The sequence below is a fragment of the Rattus norvegicus genome, chromosome 15 (assembly GCF_021556685.1).
Source record: "Rattus norvegicus strain SHRSP/BbbUtx chromosome 15, alternate assembly SHRSP_T2T, whole genome shotgun sequence".
Classification (NCBI taxonomy): Eukaryota; Metazoa; Chordata; class Mammalia; order Rodentia; family Muridae; genus Rattus; species Rattus norvegicus.
Genome location: NC_141548.1, coordinates 43,822,491 through 43,846,865, shown reverse-complemented (window position 1 = coordinate 43,846,865; position 24,375 = coordinate 43,822,491). Strand labels below are relative to the sequence as shown.

The 24,375-nt window shown below is 48.2% G+C and overlaps 1 protein-coding gene across 2 annotated transcripts; it reads left to right on the top strand.

Moving 5' to 3' along the window:
* Positions 1-1,094: 1,094 nt before the first annotated feature.
* Positions 1,095-23,472, top strand: Gulo (gulonolactone (L-) oxidase). 2 transcript variants are annotated; one of them, NM_022220.2, is given in 12 exon segments: positions 1,275-1,311; positions 2,191-2,292; positions 5,025-5,150; positions 6,709-6,803; positions 8,277-8,367; positions 10,793-10,978; positions 14,456-14,563; positions 15,207-15,283; positions 19,657-19,806; positions 20,036-20,200; positions 21,966-22,056; positions 22,542-23,472. In NM_022220.2, coding segments are annotated over 12 exon segments (1,323 nt in total). In that variant the 5' UTR covers positions 1,275-1,308; the 3' UTR covers positions 22,671-23,472.
* The last annotated feature ends 903 nt before the right edge of the window (positions 23,473-24,375 follow it).

Below are 24,375 nucleotides of genomic sequence, written 5' to 3'. Positions count from 1 at the left end.
GTAGAATTTAACTAAAAGTTTCCAAAAAGCAACTTAAAGCGCAGAGCCAAATCCTGGGCCATGGTAAACAGATAAGAGAACATCTGGTGGTGTGACCTAAAACTTTCAGTCAAGGTTAAGCATTTATTTAAGCATTGATTAGACACGCAGCAGAAAAGAACACACTCTACAGAATGAGTGGTTAATACCTCTGGCTTCATGCCCTGATTGCAATTGTTTCTGTACTAGAACTCGGACTTGCTTTAACTTTTCCCCCTGTGAAGGAACCATTGATATTGAGTTAGTCTCCATATTAGAGGGGAAAATTTTTCCCATAAAGGGACCTTCAATATTGAGTTATTCCCTCTATGGAGGAAAAGCAAAAACATTTAAACAAAAATCAAGCAAAACAAAAAAGGAAAAGTTAGTGCATGTTGCGATGGTGGAGTTCCACCGGTCATTCTTTGGACCGCTGCAAGCACTAGATCTGGTGCTCAAAAGAAGCTGCAAGCTAGAGGGCAGATCGCTCAGGAGCGTGAGAGCCTCAAAGTGGCTCTGTGACTCAGGGAAGCCTGAGCCACTGGTGTCCCGTACCCTGCCAAGACCTGCCAAGAAGTGTAGCGAAAAATATTCTCTCTCTCTCTCTCTCTCTCTCTCTCTCTCTCTCTCTCTCTCTCTCTCTCTCTCTCTCTCTCTCTCTCTCGTCCAGTCGATACATCACTGTACCCTGCTTCTAAAATAATTAACAGAGATTTTCATCCACCTTGAATGGGCTATAATGTTGCAGAGCTGCAGCTCTGAATATTTTGCTCCTTTGGATCTTAACAAGTTTCTCAATAATTGTACAAAATGCTGTGTATCAAAGGACTGAGAAGAGTCAACCTTTTATGGTTTGAAGGGCCGATGAGGCAGACTGTCCCAAAGCCAGACACGTAGGCAGCTAGCCTAGTTCTGAGCCTGAAAATAGGGCTTTAGCTCTGGACTCCCAAGGCTGGGCTCAGAACCCCAGCAATGGGTTTCAGAAGCACAGCAGCTGCTGTTGAATCTCCATCTTTCAAGCTTCCTTGGTGCTCACAGACAGAGGGCAGGGGGCGGGACCCAGCTCCTGTTTACAGGGATTGCCTGGGTCTTGCAGGGGGAGGAGCCTGTTCGACACTGTTTTCCTGCCTTTGTCCCAATGCCTTAGTATGGGTGGCTAAACACCCAGTCCTGTTCTGGCTGAGGTAACCCAGAGCTGAGGTTGCCTGACCACTGCTACCCAGGGCTTTGTCCGACTTTCCGTGGGAACGCTTCAAGTCAAGTCGTCTGATCCTCCTGATCACTGGAATCATGGTAGGAATGCTAGGGGTCCGTGAGACCGCCAGTGGATACAGTCAGCTGTGTCCAGGCTGAACCTGTGGGCCAAATGTGGGAGGGTAAAGTCAGGCCAAAGCTGGGGCCATCGGAGGGACCATAGGAGTTCCCCCAAATGAACTTGGAGAACCATTGGGGTGTTAGAAGAGGTATAAAAGAGGAAGGCCCAGGCTGAACTCTTAACACCTTCATTGGGCCTCTGTGAAAGCTTGGGGCAGACCCTTACTGCTCCAAGCCTTAACTTTGGGAGCTGAAAGAAGGCTAATGTCTTCTGATTCATGACATTAATTAAGATCTAATAAGATAGGACACACAGAAGACCCACGGTGTCTGGCTGGCTATACAGTGGTGCACAGGAGAAACAATGCTGATGCCCAGGCTGGAACACCTAAGAGATAACCCCTTCCTGCCTGGGAAGCCAGACCCCAACCCTTGCCTGCAGGGCTGTTTCCTCCAGCTCTTTCTCAGACCGCCCTACTGGGCTTATCTGCTGGGCCATCAACAATGTACCTGGAGCAGCGATTGACCTGAGCCCTGGCTTATCAGGATTCATGCTTATCTTTGATCCCCTCTATCCCTTTGGCCTCAGAATGGGCAGAATTCCCTTCAGTCTGACCAGGACTGATCAAAGATAACATTAGGAGGCAGGGTGTGGCCTGCCAGTTTCACAGCAGCCGGTCCTGTTTGATCTTCTAGTGGCCCTGACCTAAGAATTCTAGTGGCCAAAGAGAGCTGGGGCTCTGTGCTGTGGCCATGTCCTCTCCTCTTTGTGACTATGGGGTGTGGGGTTGGCATTGTGACATACAGTGAGGACAGTGACTGCTAGCCTGCTGAGACCTGGTTTTCTTCCTGGTACAGGTCCATGGGTACAAAGGGGTCCAGTTCCAAAATTGGGCAAAGACCTATGGTTGCAGTCCAGAGGTGTACTACCAGCCCACCTCCGTGGAGGAGGTCAGAGAGGTAGGTGTCCATGAACACCCCATGGCCTGCCCAGCCTGCAGCCACAGCCCTGGCTCTGGAAGAGGCCAGATGTGGGGCTTTCTGCTGGCCTGGTCAGGTAAATGCAAAGCACTTCTTCCTGCTTTCCCCAGCTCCAGGTCTGCTCAGCAGCCTGCTGTAATGTTCTATGCTCACTCCAAGCCTGTACAGCTGTATGCCAGGGGCAGCCATATCTATGCATATTTGTGCACATGCAGATGCATAGACATACATGCCTGCAGACCTATGCACAGACACACTCATGTACGCACCCATGTATATATGCATACACATTCACACATGCACATATACCTATGCACAGGTGCATTTATAGGCCAGAGTGCTCAGATACCTGTGCAAATACACATCTATGCACACACACACACACACACACACACACACACACTTAAAGCCTGTGCACTTGCTCACATAAGCCTGTGCACACACATATGTACACAGACTTGTGCACAACTACATAGATGCCTGAATGTTTATGCACACATGCACAGACATACTCATGCTTACATCTGAGAAGAATCAGAGCTGCTGGGGAAGGAAATCGTGAGTGTAGAGACTGAGGACTATACTCTAAGAGACAAGAAAGAAGCATCAGGAGAAGGTGAGAAGCTGGAAGGCAAAATGGCTTTGATGGAGCTGGGGCTATTAGTGGATAAGGGAAGGAGCCAGGAGTGTGCTTCTGGTAGCGCTACCCTACAGTTTTTGGGATGTCCTGGTGAAAGATCCCCGAAGGAAGACCCTTACTCAAGTCTTGGGAAGTCTCGGACCCCAGACACATGAGAGACCATCTTGATGTAATACACAAAGGCAGGGTTTATTACGGAGATCTCCGGGCTGACACATATCCCATGCAGGGGACAGAGGTGTCAACCCTGAGCAGCTGGAAGAAGGGCTATTTAAAGGAAGAAGTCACAAGCTCCAGGAGATGAGGGGATGTCAAAAAGAAATACCAAAAATGTCACAAGGGGAAACTCTCAAAGTCACAAGATTGTTCTTAAGACTCTAGGGTTTAAATCCAGGGAAAGGTCAAGCCCTCATTTTTCTGAGAACAGATCTTGATTCCTGTCCTTTAGGGTAAATGTTTGTCAGAGTTGACAAGGCATCTGCATCTGAAACACATCTGGTTAGGCTTCGGCCCGGTTTCCTGGAATACTATCTGCAGGACACAATGGCTGGAACATTATCTGTAGGGCACAATGGGGGCTTGAACAAACTTCACAGGGGCAGACCAGAACCCGTTACTCATTTACTCACATCCGGTGACATGTGGAGGGTCCATGAGTCTGTACCAGTCCTCCTGCATTTTTAACAATCTGTCTTCCTGCGTCAGATCCTGTTGCTGAGTTTTGAGCTAATTTAAAACTCTATCTCTCACTGGCAGCCCATGGGACCTTGTGGTACTAACACGGTAAGGCATAGTGTTTCCATGGAGAACCAGCAGAATCCACTGAAGATTAAAAAAATAATAATAATTGTGTGACCAAGCAGCACCAGGATTGTGGTAGGACACAATGTCTTGCTTAGCCTCAGAGAAAAGTGTACTGTGTGGGGAGCAGGCGGTGCAGCCAGCATTGCCAATGGAACACTTTGTGATACGTTTGTAAACTGCGTCCCGAGGGACCTGGATGAGGGTGCTTGACACGAAGGGGAAAGGAAGTGGATTCCTTGAGGCAACGTCATGGATCCACATGTTTTCTGCCAAGTATCTCTAGACACAATCTACATGAGCCAGCCCTCGGGTCCCAGCCATGCGTCCTGTCCTCTAGGAGCCTTTACTGCAGCGTGGGGGTAGAGTAAGACTTCTTGCAGTCAAGATGAAGCACTTGGGGGTTTATCCTTCATCACTAGGATGGTGTTGGAAGGTTTTGTATGGTCAAGGAGTGCAGTAGGGCTTGTCTTTTTAAAACCTTTAAGCTGGGGTTGGAGATACAGCTCAGTCAGGAGAGTGCTTGCCTATCATGCACAAAAGGCCTGGTTCCATCCCTAACACTGCACACACTGGTGTGGTGATATACACTGTAATCCCAGCACTTAGGAGGCAGAAAGATCAGGAGTTCAAGGCCAGCCTTGGCTACTTGGTGAATATGAGGCCAGCCTGGGCTACGTGAGTCTCAAAAGAGAAGGGCTTTCAAACTAGCTCATGTGGAGGCTCAGATTCCAGCATTAGGGAGGCAAGAAGACCACTAATTAGGGAACGGACTGGGCTACATATCAAGACCTTGGCTCAAAACACCAGAACCAAATAGAAAGGATGCCCGGGGCTGGAGAGATGACTCAGTGGGTAAGAGCACTGGCTACTTTTCCAGAAGTCCTGAGTTCAAATCCCAGCAACCACGGGGTGGCTCACAACCATCTGTAATGAGATCCAATGCCCTCTTCTGGTGTGTCTGAACAGCTACAGTGTACTTACATGTACTAAATCTTTAGAAAGAAAGAAAAAAAGAAAGCCAGGCAGCCAGCCAGCCTGGGGCTATAGAGGGAAGAGGGGCAAGAGCTGCAAACTAACAGTGACTCTGTCCTAGCTTACCTCACTTACCTCGCACCCCATCTCTCTGGCTCTCTTTCTAGTGTCAGGCAGGGTCCACTAATGCCAAAGGCACTGCCTCCTCCCCCAACAATCTTTGCAGACTACCCCAGGCCCTGAAAGCCCCCTGGCTTGCTCTCTGAACAGGACCTTACTGGTATTGTCATGGCAGGTGCTGGCCCTGGCCCGGGAGCAGAAGAAGAAAGTGAAGGTGGTGGGTGGTGGCCACTCGCCTTCAGACATTGCCTGCACTGACGGTTTCATGATCCACATGGGCAAGATGAACCGGGTTCTCCAGGTACTGGGGCCCCTAGTGCCCTCCCCAGCTCATTCCCAAGTTGAAGAGATTCAGTCTATGTCCCAGAACCCATGCATGAAATCTCCAACCTTTGCCTCAGTCCTCAGCTTCTCCCTTTTCTGTGTCCTCAGGGTGACACCCTGATCCCTGGCCTTCCTCCTGAACAACTGTCACCTGAGCCTTCCCTTGGATTTCCCAGGCCACTTGTCAAGTCTACCTGATCCATTGGGGCCACAGAGAGGATGTCCCCAATCTCCTGCTGTAGCTTCCATTCCTCCTCATTTAAAGAGTTATGGAGAGATAGGCTCCCAAAGAGTAAACTAATCCAGCAGAACCCAAAGTGGCACTGAGCTAGGCTTACAAATAGGGAAATGAAGATCAGAGATAGGCAGTGACTTGCCTGTGGTCACACAGCAAACAACAACAAAGCTGGCCCCAGACTCAGGATTGCCACTAGCTTCCTATTGGAATACTATTCATGCAGTTCAGCCAGCACCCGCTTGCCTACCAGGAACTCAGGAACCCCGAGATGTGTGCTTAGGACTCCAGCCCTCACCTTCAGGGGCTGGCTCCCCTAAGCTGAGTTACATAGAATGCTCTCCCCTCCCCGCAGCCAACTAGCAATACCTAGGTTGCTCTACTGTGCCGGTGTTTACTCAAACTGACAGGCTGCTTCTTAGCAAGCATGGGTCATGGCAGTAATTAACTCTGATAGCTAATTAGTGAGGACTGGGCTCTGGCAATTGATTTTCCAAGCTCTGTGCCCCAGGTGGCTGAATGAACTAGTGCTTTGTACTCAGGTGGATGTGGCTTCTGGTCTCAGCTTTGCCACCGACTTCTCTGTTTACATGACCTTGACCTTGGCATAGCCCCTGTGCTGAGGTCAGATCTCAGGGTACAGTATCTGTATTCAACACAGACACCCAGCAGAAAGTTGTGCTTAGACATGTCTCCTCCCTTCCCAGTTCATAGCCTTTGCTCAGGTCTTGAGGGTGAGAGCAGGCAGAGAATCTCCTCCAAATAGCAAGGCCAGGCCGTGTGGCAACAGAGTCTATCCCACTTTCCCAATGTGGATAGGGTGCAGAAGCATGGGTGTGACCTAGTCCCCATCCTAGCCCAAGTGTCCCTGGGCAAAGCTGTTTACTTTCTCTGACTCTCATTTCCTTCCCCTGGGAAAAGAGATATTGCATGGAATATTCTGAAGGGCTCAGTAGAGAGATTTGCTCAATAGGTGAGAAGACCCGGGTTCATTTATAGTACTAAAGAACTGACTTGATGAGACAGTAACCAAGGAGCTGAGACACACTTCTGTAACCCCTCCACTTGGAAGGTGGATGCAGAAGGGATTGTGCATTTGAGGCTAGTCTGGGCTACATACTCAAACTCTGTTTCAACCCCTGCAACATCCCTGCATCCCTGGGCTCTCTGTTCCCCTCTAGACTGAAAAGTACCTCAGGCTGTCCACGGGCTGATAAAGCTGTACTCACATCCCAGAGAGGGGGGCTGGGAAGCAGGGACCCAGGTGTGGCCTCTTCCCAGCCTGTGCTGACTCTTCCAGGTGGACAAGGAGAAGAAGCAGGTAACAGTGGAAGCCGGTATCCTCCTGGCTGACCTGCACCCACAGCTGGATGAGCATGGCCTGGCCATGTCCAAGTAAGAGTCCCTCCACCAGTCCCACCTGGGGAAGCAGCCACCTCTTCCCTCCTTGCTCTGTGCTATACTCTCAAGGACCTGTCACACTTCTTGGTGTCCATCCCTTCTTCAGAGCTCTGCCTTTCCTACTCAGGTTGCCTTCCTTATCATGCCCCATGGATTAAGGGGGAAACAGAGCCAAGTTTAACAGAGTTATAAGCAGTGGTCTTGAACAAGGATGAGACAATTTTAAGGACAGAGTCTTTCCAAAAGGACTCAGCTTGTACTGGGTAATATACATCTCCAGAGCCTGACACACGAACATAAGCAAAAACAGCTCCGTATGGGGTGGAAGAGCAAGGTGGTCCTTCCTGCGATGATTTTCTTGTCCCTCCATCCAAGTGCATTTGTCATTGCCCACCTTAGTGCTAGGGTCTACCATCCACAAAACAGTCAAGGGCAGCTAACGAGGTGACTCTGTCTGGATTTTACCCAGAAGAAAGTGCTACCTGATGTTTGAACCTGGGTGTAGAAATCTCACTGCTGCTGGAGTTAACTCTGGAATTCTATGATTTGAGTGTAGATGCTTGGCCTGCCTCAGCCTGCCTAGCATAAGCCCCACAATTCTGCACTATGAGGACCATTGTCCCTACCTCTCTGAAGATGAGAATGACATGTATAGACCTTGCTCAGGTACTGGAGAAGGCAAGGACAAACAAAACCCCACCTTCATGGAGCTCCAGCAGGGGGCAGGTGGATACAGACACTGACCAGCACCAAGCAGGAAACAGGTTCAACCTCAGTGACAGGTTGAGTGTACCAAAAGGTTTCAGAGGACCCCAAGTTCAACATTATTCATTCTGGGCTTGGTCCCCGTCTAAGGAGCTTAGCTTTCTCCTAGGGCCCTGAGGAAGCTGTCCAAGTGGGACAGCTCTCTCTCTCTCTCTCTCTCTCTCTCTCTCTCTCTCTCTCCCTCCCTCCCTCCCTCCCTCCCTCCCTCCCTCTCTTCTAGCTCAGGGAGGGTCACCTACAGACCTGTGCTGGGATATTTGTGTGTTTAGGACCAGGACAGTACCATGAGTCTTGGTGGCTTGGGAGCAGAGGAATTTCAGCCAGACCATGTGGCTGTGTTTGGAGAAGATGCCTTCGGTAGAGAGAAAAAAGGTGGGGGTGGGGAGGTGGAGGAGTAGAGGGGTAGGGGAGTGGGGGGTAGGGGAGGCTGTTAAGTTGTAGAAACCTCAAAGATTAAACATATAGGCCCCTCTGCAAACTTGCCTATGTCCCAACCAACTAATCTGATGATCCATGGAGATCAGAAAACAGGGACCAAAAGACATGGGCTGATCACAAGCTAAGCTATCAAAGGTAAAGGGGAATTCTCAGACAGAAAGAGAGCCTTTTGCCCCTAGGAGCACCTATGTCATCTTTGGTTCCCATTGTCCTGAGAAGCCTAACTGATCTGTGATGTCCCTTTTGCTCCATCTGTGAGCCCAGTCTGGGAGCAGTGTCTGATGTGACAGTTGCTGGTGTCATTGGATCCGGAACACATAACACAGGGATCAAGCACGGCATCCTGGCCACTCAGGTAAGTCTCCTATGTTCATGTTGGGTAGGTACAACTCCATAGAGGTCTCAGATAGATGCCCCCAGAAATACCACTTCCTTCCCTAAACCTTATCAGGCCCGAAGGAGCCCCAGGTTTATCAATGCTTTAGCTATTCCAAGGGACACCATCATCCCCACCTCTGCATATCCTTATAGACAGCACAAGGCAAGGGGTAGGCAGGTTCAACACCATTGGAAGTTATAACCAGAAACCAGGTGGGAGATGAGACAACCCCAGAGTAGCAGAGGGGGCAGAGCCTAGAGAAGGCATAGGGGCAATCTGTGGCAGAGTCTACATGTCCTTCAACAAAAATCACATCTTAAACTTTGTTCCATGAGAATCCAGTTTGGGGGACTGTTTAAGAGTACTAATTTGAAGATTCAATTCCTGAATCTTAACCTATATCCCACTCCTTGGGTATGTGCACACACCAGTAGACTCCCTTAGCTTCTGGGTGCATTGCTGTCAAAATCCTCAGATAAAATGAAGAATTTCAGCCCAATCCACAGGGAGAGAACATAAAGAGTTAAGGTCACAAATTAGCACTCATTAAATGGCTTCTGGCCACATGGCAATTCAGAGGCACCTTCATGAGGAACAGCCTGGCATTGGCAGTTGGCACTGGTAACTTGGAGGCCTTCAGGGCTTTTGCCATCTCAAAGCTGTGCTTACTGCCCAAGGGGCCCAGTGGTAACTGGGGATAGAGAGAGCCTAACAGTACCCCTAAGATATGAGAACCCAGCTCTTCCCGCTGTCTAGGACTGATGTTCAGCTGGTCATGTCAGTTGCTACACACTGGTCATCAGGGAATAAAATTAAATTGGCCACCCATAAAAATGCACATGGGGGTTTGGGGATTTAGCTCAGTGGTAGAGTGCTTGCCTAGCAAGCGCAAGGTCCTGGGTTCGGTCCCCAGCTCTGGAAAAAAAGAAAAGAAAAAAAATGCACATAGGATTTACTGGTTACTTTTCTTTGGACTCCCCATTGAGCAGGCCTAGAAATGCAGGGGAGGGCTTATTCTGTTATGGCCATGCAGGTGACAATTATAGTGACCATTTTTTGGCCCTGTAACAAAATGTCTGAGGAAATCAGCTTCAAAAAGGAAAAGTATATTTTTACTCATGGTTTAAGAGGTTTTGGAAGAAGACATTTCTTCCAGCAAAGTCACTTACCACATAGCAGCCAGGAAAGGACCACAGACATGAGAGGTCTTTCCGGGGCATGTCCCCAAAAGTATATTTATTCCAGTTAGATCCCAAATCTTGATTTTTCACAACCTCCATCAAATTATAGTCCACCCATAGGTCAGGTGTTAGGTGTGTTGTGAGCTAATGGCTTCCCCCAGACCCATCTGCTGACAACCAACACAAGTACCTTGGGGAGACATTTCAGATTCAGGCGAACTGCAGAAGCAAAGTGAAAAGGGGTGGACAGCTTTCAAATCAGCTTACAGCAGGAGGCTAATCACAGGCTTCACACTCCATTCATCTACGATCATCTGTCAAGGTCACATGAGCAGTTAATACAGCGCCCGCCCTTCACAGGCCTTTAGCTGCCTATGAAGTGTCTCACAGGCAAGCTATCTTTCAAGATCCTGAATCTTCAGCAGGGTCCAGGCTTCCGGAACAATCACCCTCTCACCACAGCTGACCACAGTGTCCCATTTCTGTCAGTTTCTCCTCTCTGCTCTCTGGTCACTGTTAATCAGGATTAGTTCAGCTGTAGCTGCCCTCTCTCCCTGAGCAACCAACCACCAACTGCCCATGTCAGAAGCAATTTCCATCCAAATTAGCAGGTAGCTAGTCTTCAACAGCCATGAGAGAGAGCCCTTCTGCAAGTGGGTACCATGGAGACCCTTGCAACCGAGCACCTCAGTACCTCAGTACACTCAGAAACCCTACGTTTCTGGTTAGATGAGGCTAGCCAGGATTTCCTGGGGTGTGGGATGGAGAAGACTACACATGGGGAAGGCTGTTGGAACCCCACTCCATCCACTGTCCCATCTCAGGGCACACGTCTACTCACTTTGCCTTGTCAGGCATCTTCCCTGGGGATCTGTGCCCTCAAAGCATCTCCAGGCAGAGGAGGCTAGCTGCTTCTTGACTGTGAGGTCAGAGAATGAGGTAGGACATGCCGAACCAGCAGCATCCCCATTGGACATCACAAGACCATGGACTCTGCTCTACGAAGAGCTGATGCCAGATGTGGTTCTCCTCTCACCCATTCTTCCCCACCACTACCCCCATTCCCAAAATGCCCTCTAGGTAGACCTGGTTAGGAAGCTCTGTGGTTGGCCATGGTGGTCCCTGGTGGTAGATGTTATCTGGCTTCTATCGTAAGGACAAGCCAGAAAGTGGGGTGATGACTGAACAGGCTCTAAAGTGTGACACCTCTCCATGGCTAGGTGGTGGCCCTGACCCTGATGACAGCTGATGGAGAAGTTCTGGAATGTTCTGAGTCAAGAAATGCAGATGTGTTCCAGGCTGCACGGGTGCACCTGGGTTGCCTGGGCATCATCCTCACCGTCACCCTGCAGTGTGTGCCTCAGTTTCACCTTCAGGAGACATCCTTCCCTTCGACCCTCAAAGAGGTAGTCATGTTTGGCTCTCCATGGACCAGCCTCAGAAAACAAATCCTGACAAAGGACCCCAGCCCTCAGTTACCACAGACCTCTGGTGCCCTGAGGGGGTGGGGATCAGGGGCATAGATCTTACTTCACCAGACCTTCCTTGGCCCAAGAGAGACTGTGGTCAGAACCCTGGTGGGCTGTAAAACCCAGAACATCTCAGAGCTTACTGACATGTGCGTGTGGAAGAGTTTGGGTAGAGAACTGCTTCAGGAAAAGTGTGGATTGGCTGCTCTTAGGGCATTGACTCCCACCTGTCTGGTAAAGAATGTTCCTTACCATGGAAGGCACCAACAGGCTTAGGTCTGGTCCTAATCTCTAAATAGGAACATGTTTTAAGGAAAACTGGCAGAGTTTTCCTTAAACTTAAATCTTTAACTCCCTAGGCAGTTGATCTCCCACTCCATTACCCCCAAATGGTGGGCTTTTGTAAAAGAAATGGGCCTTTGAAGACAGGGCATTTGGATGTCAAGAGAACACAGAGAGGCCTCAAGGCAAACAGAGGGGTTAGCTAGGCAGGAATGAAGATGGGGAGGAGAGAGTGGTGTTCCCAAAACAATAGGTAATGGGTACCAGTGGTCATTACCCAGGTCATATCCATCTCAGGAGGTCACTGCTGGCCTCCATGAGGACAGCTGTAAAGGAGGTCTTATAGATTAAGGAGGAAGGGTCATCATAGTCTCGGAAGGGATGGGCAGCTAGGACCATGTTCCATCAGAAAGAGGTGATCTTGCACACTGCACTGTTCAGTCTTTTGTCTTGCTGACAACATACTGATGCTCAAGCTGGAGCTTTTGATCAACAGATAAAAGGTTTGATTCTTCCTGCCAAAGAAGGCTTTAGCTCCCATGTTTCCACTAGAGAACCGGATCTGGGTGGACAGATTGTCTCCTGACTACTGCCTGTTCCATCTCCTTTGACCTAATTCAGTAGCACTAAAGTCAATTACAGACAAGTCTTAGGTCTATTAGAGCTTCATTTTAGGCTGTCTCCCCGACTCCGACATGCACACAAATGCACGCATGTTGCACTATATACATACTGATGCACACGTAGGCATGCCCATTCACCCTTGCGTGTGAAATGTACACGTGATCATACAGAAGCACAAATATACATATGCACACTCATATCAACAGATACACACAAATCAGTGTCAAAGACCAGCTCCGATAGATAATGTGCTCAGCAATCCAGGGAGGGGAGTAAAGCAGGCACACACACATTCACACACTTGGTAGATGAAGTGAGCTTCAACAAGCTCCAACCATTTTACCAACAATATATACATACATACACATATTTGGTGGATAGAGCAAAGCTCCAATAACTTTATTTTTTTTCTCCAATGGCTTATATATACCAGAAAAAATTTTCAAGTCGCATAAAAATTACAATGTGGGGTTGGGGGTTTAGCTCAGTGGTAGAGCGCTTGCCTAGCAAGCACAAGGCCCTGGGTTCGGTCCCCAGCTCCAAAAAAAAAAAAAAAAAAAGAAAAGAAAAAAATTACAATGTGATTATATTCTATTTTTCTTCTAGTGAATGATTATAATGACTAAATGTAAGAAAAAGACACGTTTCCCAATTTCCTCCCATGAATAAACCTTTTTACATGTTACAAGCAGAAAGGAAAAAAAAAAAAAACAAGTTATTCCTAAGAACCCACGTACATTCGTAACTAAGCAACTTGTTATACATTAACAAAGTGTAAGCAAGCAAGGGGGTTTTCTCAGCCAGTTGCTCCTACTGGCAGGCTGCAATCTATGGGTACAAAGAAAGGATCGATTATTTTATTATTTATCTTAAAAACTAAACTTTTAAAAATCTTAAAAGAATCGCAAATCCAAGCTTTTATGTGAAAACCAATTAGTCATATCTACTGTAAATCATCAGGGTGCTCACCTAATCAGTAACAATTTTTTTTATTAAATTATATCAGGAAACTGAGGGCAAAAATGGGTACAAGAAGTTATTCACGGGGGATGTTTGCCTGGAAACTGGGAAAGGTAATAACAATTGAAATGTAAATAAGAAATACCCAATTTAATAAAGATGGAGAAGAAAAAAAAAGAAGTTATCCACAACAACCTTGTTTATCAGCCCATCTTTAGCAAGAGAGGCCTTTCAGAGCTGATCAGGCTGCCATTGTTCCTGTGCCCCTAACTTCAAAAAGATCCCTGGCTCAACTATGGAAAGTGTGACTTTCTGAATTTCAAGTTGTTCCCTTAGATTTTCTGCATCAAAGTCACTAGCGAACACATCTTAACCTAACTTTACTAACCATCCACATCTCCAAATTCTTTCTAGGGGTGGTGGACATCACTAACATCTCCATCTCTAAGTTCTCTCTGGGGGTGGTGGTTCAATCATAAACCTATTGCAGCAGTCATGCTGGAAAAAGACCAATCACTGTTATTGTAAGTGCCAACGACACTGCCCAGGAGGGACCAGAGACCCCCTTAGAGTTTTCATACAACTCATCGATTAGGAAGGACATGATGACTCGGGTGCGGGGGGTTGGGGGAGGCAACAAGCAGAGTGAAACTCCACAACAGCTCTAAGTCCTCAGCACCCTGCCTCTCTGAGGTGCATTGTGGTTGTACTGACTGGTGGGCCATGTTCCATGAATCCTAAAGCTGTTTGCTGTTCTTCTTGCATGACCCCCAAGAAGTCAGACCATCACATTCCGTACAAGACAGTCTGTGAGCCTGGATGGGAGAGGGCTGTCTTCCTAATGGTTCCATTCGGCAACCATTCAGTGTCATGAAGGGCACCGCCTGGTACCATTTTAAGTACTTTGTGGTCATATCTCATTTGATCTTAATAACAATCCCACTTGCTGCTGACATTGACCCCAGTTTCTCCACACCATTATAATTCTTTAAGCTAGGATAAGAAGTCACTCATCTAAACTACTTGGGGAAGTCAAAAAGTACATGAGCAATTTTAACACCCAGCATATTTTAAGACCTAAACCATGCTATTGGGTAATATTAAGGCAACTTAAATATTTTCTCCTATTGGAAACAAGCCAAGGCACAACTAAGCCTTGACTTCCAGGCTTTCCTGACTTCTTCCTGAGACTAACAGCCTCTCCCTAAAGGGTTTCTTTGAGTTCACGGTTTCAGGACATTCTGCCCATCATGGGAGAACTCGGGAGACAGAGCAGGAAACAGAAGAAAGGAAGTACAGGGAGGGGCCAGGGCAAATTATCTGCTTCCTTCAACTGTGCCCTACCTTTGACCTACTACCACTTCCAACAATGCCTTCACAGTATGAGTCCATCAAGAGATTGGCTTGCTGATTCGGTCAGAGCCCTCATGATGTCATGGTCTCTGGAGACATGCCCACAGACCCACCCAGGCAGGCTTCACTAACCTAGGTGTTAAATTAGGTTGGCAGTCAACATCACTCTCCTGCTTCCCTTCCCTCTTGTACCAGGTCCTTGACAACCTAGACAGCCACCTGAAGAGGTCTGAGTACTTCCGCTTCCTCTGGTTTCCTCACACTGAGAACGTCAGCATCATCTACCAAGACCACACCAACAAGGTAACTGCAGTGTGGTCTCAACCTTGCCAGCATGCTGGAGCAGGGGGCTGCCAGTCACTAGCACACACTCTCCATCCTCACTGCATCCCAAACACACCACCCATCCCAGAGTGGCTGACATTTGTCGTACTGATGGCCAGGGACATGGGATTGATCAAACGATTACAGTTTTGACGCAGCAGCAGAAATAATGTTATGGTTGGGGGTCACCACAACATGAGGAACTGTATTAAGGGGTCACAGCGCTGGGAAGCTTGAGAAAGACAGGTGTAGAATGACTTTGTAGGGTTTGTGAAGGGTGGCTGATGGACATCTAGACCACAGGATCTCAGAAGGAGGGACAGATGACATCTTTGTCTTGTGACAAGTAAATGCAGGCCAGAAACCTAGCTCACCTGGAAAGGGGATTTACTGCCAACCTTGATGACCTAAGTTCAGTTCCTCAAACCCACATGGTGGAAATTATATCCACCATGCAGAAATAAGGCTTCAAACTGTCCCGATAGGTGGGTCATCTCACTTTTCTCCCTCCTCATCTAATGTGTCACTCCTGGGACATTCCTTCTAATCAGACATTATCATAAACAAGTCAGAATGCAGTTGAGCCCCAGGTATCTAACTCATGATGCATTATCCTTCCCAGGCCCCCTCCTCTGCATCTAACTGGTTTTGGGACTATGCCATCGGGTTCTACCTACTGGAGTTCTTGCTCTGGACCAGGTAGGAATGTCACGGTGCCTCTGTCCTTTCTCTGTGCTGTGGAGGATGCAGGCCATCAGAAGTGTCCTGCCTTTACACCTGCAATTGGGTCTGTCTCCTGGGTCTATCCCTGACTGCATGTTAGAATCACCTGAAGAGCTTGGGGTCATTCTAAGAGTGAGGAAAATCATTAGAAGGGTTTGAAGGAGTATTTTTATTTATTTTTTTTTTTGGTTCTTTTTTTTCGGAGCTGGGGACCGAACCCAGGGCCTTGTGCTTCCTAGGTAAGCGCTCTACCACTGAGCTAAATCCCCAGCCCCGAAGGAGTATTTTTAATAAGGCAGCTCAGGGGCTGTGAGCCAGTGGACTGGGAGAGTCAAGGGGAATGTGTATGGGTGTGGGTGTGGGTGTGGGTGTGGGTAAGTCCCCATGAGTCAGGAGTAGAGGAAAGAAAAGTGGATGAGTGGTTTGGTGGATGAGTGGTTTGGTGGATGGGTGGTTTGGTGGATGGGTGGTTTGGTGGGTGGGTGTTTTAGCGAATGGGTGGTTTGGTGGGTGGGTGTTTTAGCGAATGGGTGGTTTGGTGGGTGGATGGTTTGGTGGATGGGTGGTTTGGTGGATGTGTGATTTAGTGGATGGGTGGTTTGGTGGATGTGTGATTTAGTGGATGGGTGGTTTGGCGGGTGAGTGGTTTGGTGGATGGGTGGTTTGGTGGATGTGTGATTTAGTGGATGGGTGGTTTGGTGGGTGGGTGTTTTAATGGGTGGGTGGTTTGGTGGGTGGATGGTTTAGTAGATGGGTGGTTTGGCGGGTGAGTGGTTTGGTGGATGGGTGGTTTGGTGGATGTGTGATTTAGTGGATGGGTGGTTTGGTGGGTGGGTGTTTTAATGGGTGGGTGGTTTGGTGGGTGGATGGTTTAGTGGATGGGTGGTTTGGTGGGTGGATGGTTTAGTGGATGGGTGGTTTGGTGGATGGGTGGTTTGGTGGACATGTAGATGGACTCATTTATATTGCTGTGACAAAACACATGAGAAAGTCATTTTAAAGGGAGAAAGGGATATTTTGGTTCATGAGCTCAGAGGTTCCAGTCCACAGTCATTGATGCCTCTGCTGTGGGATGGAGGCAGAGACCCATGACAGTGAGGCACAGTGGTGAGGAACTGATCACCTCACAGTGAGAAGGGAGTAGAGAGACAGGAAAGGTCTGAGGATAGGTAGACATTCAGAGGCACACCACCAGTGACCTAATTCCTCCAACCAAGTCCTACTTCAAGTACCACCTGCTAAAGACTAAGCCTCTGTGTGTGTGTGTGTGTACATATATGTCTGTGTGTGTGCACGTGTACATGTGTGTGCATGTGTGTATGAATGTGTGCATGTGTGTATACATGTGCATGTGTTCATTGTACATATGTATACATGTGTGTATGTACATGTGTGTGTATGAATGTGTTCATGTGTGTATACATATGTATATATATGTGTGTGTGTGCGCGCACATACCTGTATGTGTGCTGTCAACACCAGGCATCCATTTTCCTCTAAGTTTTTAAGACAGGGTCTCACTGAGCTTATCGATTTAACTAGACTCTGGCCAACAAGCCCCAGGATATACTTGTCTCTACCTTACCAGCACAGAGTTACAGGCTAACACTGCTATCCTGGCTTTTTTTTTTTTCTTTCTACGTGGGTTCTAGAGAGTTGAACTTAGACCTTCATTCCTACCCAGAAAGATCCCTGAGCCATCTCCCTAGTCCCTGGGGTGAAGCTCTTAACACATGGGCTTTGGAGGGGAACACCACACCCAAACCATATCACTGGCTATCTCTGAGAGTAAAAAGTGTCAACCAAGAATGAATAGCAGGCATAGACTAAATGGCTCTGAGTACCTGCGGCTGGCCAGGTAGCCACTGTCAGAGTGAGTGTCCCAGCAGTCCTGAGACTGTAGATGCACCCATGGCATGCTGTTGGAAGTGGAGAGACATTGTCATTGACGGGGACACCCTTGAGTGGCCGGCCAGGTACTTTGTTCTGGGCCGACCTCCCAGTGGAAGGAGATGGAGAACAAGGATTTCCCCTCCCAGAAGTCTTTCTCATTGCTTTCCAGATCAGCTATAGAGCTTGCTCTCTGGCAAGTTTGTAACCTCTCCATGCCTCGGTTTCCTTGTCTGAGGAGAGAAGGCAGTGATGGCTTCTGTGTCAGGGCATACCGAGATGGTTCAAGCCCTTCACTCAACCATCGGAAGGAGGATAGTGTGTAAGGCAGGCTATCACCCTTTGCTTTTCACACGTCTCTCATTCTGCACTCTTGACGCTCCAAGTCTCCTGTCTCGGGGAAGCTCTGCCTGGGGGCTACAGGCCCAGGTGGGACATGATGGAACGCTGGTTGGTTCTGGTCCAGCCTGACCACTGGGCCACCCTCAGCTGCATTAATTCTCTTCTTTCCTGTTCCATGCTGGCTCCTTCCTCTCAGCACCACTGCAGCTAACTCTGTCCCAAGCCTTCCACCCCCCAGCCCTCCACCCCCCACCCTTCATCCCCCACCCCCCACCCCCTACCCTCCTCCCTCTACCCCTCACCAAGCAGTCAAGTTTACCACTATAAATGATAAAAACCACTCTGTTACTTCTGACCAATGGTAAATGAGACCTTCTTTAAGGTGTAATTTATATTTCAGGCAGTGTACCTTTAAGTGAACCATCAACTGGCTCTTGTGTGTCCAGTCTCCCACAACTGTCCCCTCCTCTATGCCTTAACCAGGCCAAGAAAGCCACCATTAAGATGGAGCCTTATTTCTGTGAGCCGTCAGTGGGAGATGTTAAGAACCAAGTCAGCTAAGGGGGATTCTGAAGTTTTCTTCATTCTGGTGACCAACTTGGTCCAGGGTCCAGAGTCCCAATACACTTCGGTATTTAAGCCCCAGAGCCTGGCTCCAGCCAGGACTCTGGAGCTGCCCCTGCTGATGCTGTTTACTCCTTGCAACCAAGGTTCCCAAAAGGCACAGTTTTGCATCCATCACCTCCTGGAGTAGATCCCCAGCCTTTCCAGGTCCTTGAGCCATCAGTGAGATGTCACAGTGGGATACCCTCAGCTCTGGGGCCTCAGACAGACCCAGCTGTGATGTGTGCCCTGGAGGCCCAGCCACAGAGGGCACACAGGAATGTCCGTTGGATATATAGCATGTGACTTTGTCCCTTCCAGGCAGGCACCACCAGTGTTGGGGCCATCCTGCACTACCCTGAGCAATCCTGTGTTTTTGACTCTGCAGTATGCCTACAAGAACAACTATGGTTTTCATAAAGAAAAAGAATCCTGTGACTACTTGTGTGTGTGCACATGCATGTATATGAATGTCTCTGCATGCTTATGTAAATGCCTATGCATTTGCATGTGTATCTATGTGTATGTATGTCTATGCATGTTTCTATGTGTATTGTGTGTATGCAAGTACGTTCATGGATGTACGCGTGTGTGTGTGTGTAGATTTTTAAAACAATGGCATGGTGAACATTTTAGAGCAAAAGCGAGGAGGCAGCTGTGTCTTGGCCCAAGAAGCACTGAGCTCTCTTTTCATAGTTCCCCAGGGAGCTCCCAGCATTGTTTCTAGGGACAAGAGTCTAAACCAAGACCCTCTCCCAGGACACTGGACCATTTAGCTGTTTACTCTTGGAAGCATTGAATCAAGGATGTAGAAGATATCTTAGTTAGGGTTTTACTGCTATGAACAGACACTGTGATCAAGGCAACTCTTTTTAAAGATAACATTTAATTGGGGCTGGCTTACAGGTTCAGAGGTTCAGTCCATTATCATCAAAGTGGGAACATGGTGGCATCCAGGCAGGCGTGGTACAGGAGGAGCTAAAAGTTCTACATCTTCAGTGAAGGCTGCTAGCAGAATACTGGCTTTCAGGCATCAAGGATAAGGGTCTTAAAGCCCACACCCACACCTACTCCAAAAAGGCCACACGTTCTAATAGTGCCACTCCCCGGGCCAAGAATATACAAACCATCCCAGAAGGAGAGTGAATGGCATGTTTCTTTATGGAGCTAAACCTGGCAGGCACCTGCTCAAATTAAAATTCCACTGACCCTTGCCCTAGCTAGCCAGTAAGGTCTTGAGACATGGACATGTGTTTCTGTGTAGTGTGAAGTGACAAGACACTGCGTAGAGTCTTAAGGGCTTTTGGTAAAAAAAAAAAAGTGAGATGTGGGACAGGGGTGGGGGGGTGGGAGGGGGCTGTCCCTACCTAGACCAACACCACACTGGCCCAGCCTGGATAGGAGACAAGGAGTGAGGAGTGAGGGCCTGGTTCGAAAAGAACTCACTCCACGCCTGCACACAGCCGGCACAGTAAATGCTGGGTCCCCTAAACCCTCTTCCTTGTCACCGGCAGCACCTACCTGCCATGCCTCGTGGGCTGGATCAACCGCTTCTTCTTCTGGATGCTGTTCAACTGCAAGAAGGAGAGCAGCAACCTCAGTCACAAGATCTTCACCTACGAGTGTCGCTTCAAGCAGCATGTACAAGACTGGGCCATCCCTAGGTAGGAGCACCCCCCAGGTAGGACATTCCCCAGATAGGGCCACCCCCAGGTAAATAGGGCACTCCCCCAGACCTACCATGAAAAAATGTGTTCCTCTAGAGCTGGGAGTCCCTGATGCCATGAGCATCCCAGGCTCAGTTCTCTTGAGGCTAGGAGCCCTATATAAACCCATGGTGGAGGATTGGGGTAGTCCCTTCATACTCTGAAGTCTCTCCTGGGCTGAGGGCAGGGAGAAGACCAAGGAGGCCCTACTGGAGCTAAAGGCCATGCTGGAGGCCCACCCCAAAGTGGTAGCCCACTACCCCGTAGAGGTGCGCTTCACCCGAGGCGATGACATTCTGCTGAGCCCCTGCTTCCAGAGGGACAGCTGCTACATGAACATCATTATGTACAGGTAAAAGCTCACCACAGGGTTGCGGTGTAGGGAGCAAAGGGATTCCCAACCTTCCAGTGCCATTTTCTGAGGCCACCTTCTCTATTGGGAGATTACACAGACCTTAGCCAGGGACGGCATCTCACTCCTTTGAATTCTTAGAATGCTTCCTCCTGTAGAATCTTGGGACATATACCACTTATAGGCTATGCTCCATCACTATATTCTAGTGTCAATAGTGAATTAATGCCAATGAGGAATATTTGCTATTTGTGAGGATTATATAATGAAATGAGCAATGTATTCTTGCTCAGGTGCCCAGCCCAGTGACATGTCCGCTGGCCTGGAAGCCATGCTATGCTGGCATGGGTTCCAAGGCTAGTTTAAGTTCAGTGGAAGAGGGGGTGGACACCTGATGTTGGGTCCCTGCCTGTGTCGATTAGCTTGTCAATCCCAGGGACTGAACCCAAGCCTGTGGCTGGCCTTCTTTTCTCTCTTTTCAGCCTTCATGGGTCACCTGAAGGAGTCAGTCTTTTCTGGTTTCTTGCTAAGATGCATCCCTCATCTACCACCCAACCCATCTCCAGTCTCCATTCATGCTCCATGAGGCACAGGCTTTCTCTGGCTTTAAAAAAAAAAGTGGTCACCTTGATCCTTCTAGGGCATTCCTCCCCCATGTGTAAGGCCCCAAATCCTTGCAAAGCCAGGGACAACTGAATTCAGTTTTTAGGGGGGTGCTCAAAGAGCCACAAACATTTTTCTGAAAGCCTAGTCACCTCGTTCACAGAGGGGTAGCTATGGTGAGGCTCGTGTGTCAGCTGTCTGCATGTCTCAGCTTCTCGCTCCTCCAATGCAAATGAAGAAGTAAGAGTTGCCACCAGATGCATCTGAACATGTTTGAAATGTTAGCATTGACGTCATCTTTGGCGATCAGTTGCTTTGAGGCTGAGTAGCTAGGCAAGAGACCGACTGGAAACCTCCATTAGGTTACACAGCCTTGCTTTCTAGACATGAATGAAGTCATCTGCAGATTCCACAGCCAAAGTACTATATGTGTGTGATACATGTAAGGACTGTATGTGATTAGTATGTGTGGGTGTAATGCAAATTTCATGTGCATTATATATGCATATCATGTGTGAATACTAGATGGGCAACTATTGTGTGTGTTGTATTTATATATTAAGTATTGTATATAATTATTATTTAAGAATTTGTGTGTTATGTGTATATTATATGAATACTGTATGAATGAACAGTGTGTGTGTGTATATTGTGTGACAGTCATGAATTGCTTGCAGAGGGGAATTATTCTACCAAACACACCATTAGCAATTTTATCACAATGAGCATCATCCTGTACAGATCTTGGTGGCACACCCTTCTGCACACCCCTGCTCTTCCTAGGCTGCATGGCTGTGCAATACATTGCATCTGTTGTATACTATTGTATACTATTGTATACTATTGTGGCTAACCTGTGTAAAGCAATGGCCTGGGCAAGAGAACTTTTCAGTTCCATTACCCTAGGGTCAGTCTTTGGCCAAGATTAAACTCACAGTCATGTCCAGGTACCAACTGATGAATACAAGAGGGGACAAAGTCTTGGGGAACCCGTGGGGATGCGCAGTGAGCAGGCACCTGTCCTGGCTGTGCTGTTCTGCAGGGAGCCAGCCTGATGTCCAGTCACCTGCCAGATTAGGGGCAGGTCAGAGAAGGCACCTGAGACAGTGGTAGCACATCATGGGACAGAGCCAGATAACCACCTTCTTCCTCTCTACGCTAGGCCCTATGGAAAGGACGTGCCTCGGCTAGACTACTGGCTGGCCTATGAGACCATCATGAAGAAGTTTGGAGGAAGACCCCACTGGGCAAAGGTAAACATTCAGACATTTCCCCTACAACCAAAGCCAACTACTATGTGCCTTGTGTCCACAAGAGGGCGCACTCCTCCTGTTATCTGAGGAATCCTAGCCTCTTAACCTGCTAGTGAAAGGGCACCAGAATATGCCTCTCATGCACTCTGGCTCCTGAAGTCCAGACCCCTTGGGAATCTTCCTAGAAACTTCTTTCCTTTTATTCGATTTTCCTATGGAGCTTGGCAGCAGGATAAGGTAGACATCAGCGTGCCCACTTAACAAATAGAAAGTGAAGGCCTGTGTAGTGGTGGGACCTGAGCTGGACCCTCATTGGTATCACAGGGTGCATTCCAAGGCCTTTTAGCTTTGCTTTCCAGACCTTTGTCTGAGAGTCTGATTGTGTGAAGTGGTACGGAGCAGTGCCAGTGTAGGCTCAAGGCCTGCAGCCTCGCTTAACTTAGCCCTGTGAGGACAAAACCCGGTGCTTCTGATTGCTTCCACAGGCCCACAATTGCACCCAGAAGGACTTTGAGGAAATGTACCCCACCTTTCACAAGTTCTGTGACATCCGTGAGAAGCTGGACCCCACTGGAATGTTCTTGAATTCGTACCTGGAGAAAGTCTTCTACTAAAGCAGGAGTGGAAACAAACCACCCTGACCCCTCACACTTCTGCTGCCCCCGGGGGTCTGGGGAGCAGAGAAGTGCCTCACAAGCACAATGGGAACTGACCTCTCCTCCTGACCACAAAGAAAGGCTGGGCTCTGGGCGGGTCCTCTCTGCCTTCGGCATCATTTCCCTTACATCCAGGCAAGAAGTGGCCTCTCACTCAAATTCCTGTTAGCATTTCCATGGGTCACACATAAACTGCAATCCTCTCAGGAGAAGGGGGATCCCTGATACATCATATCTATCCAGACTAAGGATGTGGTTCTTCCTAGATTCTATGGCTCCACCAGGTATAGAGAGATTCCTGGGGCCTGCAGTTCTCCATCCCTCTTCAGAAGGGAGGGATCCCTTGGCGAGAGTTTGGCTCAGAGGTGGCATGAAGCATGCTCTGCTCTCTCTTACCCTTGAAGGTCCTTCGGATGCCCAGAGATGTCTGCTGGTCCTGGGCAAGCCATCATTCAAACGGGTCCAACCTGGCCTTCTGTCTGCCATGGCCTGACCCTCGCAGTGTCTCTTCCAGAGGTGTTTAGAGTGGAACTCGCTTCAACCTCTTAACCAGTTGCTGATCCCTGTGTTTCTCTCCCTTCTCCTTGGAGACTACTCTTGGAGGGGGATCCCACCATGTCCTTGGCTTTCCCTGGGTATTGTTCTCCTCTTCCTCTTCACAAATATGATTTCAGTTTGATTTGTGGCCTTTCTGGAGTGTTCCTTGGAGAACCAAGATGTTCCAGCTACTTTGTAAGAATTAAAAGGCACTGAAGATGTTTTTCTGCCCTTGAGAAATTCATATTTTAATTCTTTATCTCATAGAGAGTTAAAGTGCAAAATGTACTTACCAACAGAATTGCCAGATCAGCATAGGGGCAAAGGACTTGGATAGATATTTCTCTACAGCAGAGAGAAATGAACAAGGCCAGTGAACACATAAAGACACGTTCAATATCATTGCATCTTAGGGAATGATCAGTGCATCAATGATCAATATCATTGCATTAAGGAAGGGCAAATAAAGCCACCACAATGACACAGTACTATTAGCACCAAGAATAACGAACAGTTAAGTGTAGACGCTTAAAATATGAAGAGTTTTGAAATTAGTTTTATAACTCAACTGCCTATTTCTTGTGTGTGAACTTTTGTAGATAGCAGTGCCATGTTGACAAGCCAAAAGTTTAGACATGCCCACTGGGAGAAGCTTTGGGGCCACAAGAGTCCACACTGACTCCAGCCAGAGTTTGCAGCCTTCGGGCTGCCTTGCAGACTGGGGCTTGTGAAATCACAAGTACCTAAGTCCAACACTGAATCCCTTGCTGTAGATGTAGCCATTGGTTGTTTTTCTCTAGGGCACTCTGAAACAGATTGGTGCAGCTAACAAGAGTAAATGTGTGGCTGGAGAGAGGGCTCAGACGTAAGAGTATGTGTTACTCTTGTAGAGGACATGTGTTTGATTCCCAGCACAGGATCAGAAGGTTTACAGCCACTGAAACTCTAGCTATCTCTTCTAGACTCTGAGTGTCTGCACTTATGTGCACAAACCCATAGGCATGCATACATACACAATAAATCTTTGGTGTGTTGAGGGGGGATAATAGCAAACTAAACCCCAAAGCATTGAAAGTCTCCAGGTCTAACTTACCCCACCCCTGACCTTCCACACAAGAAGAAATTG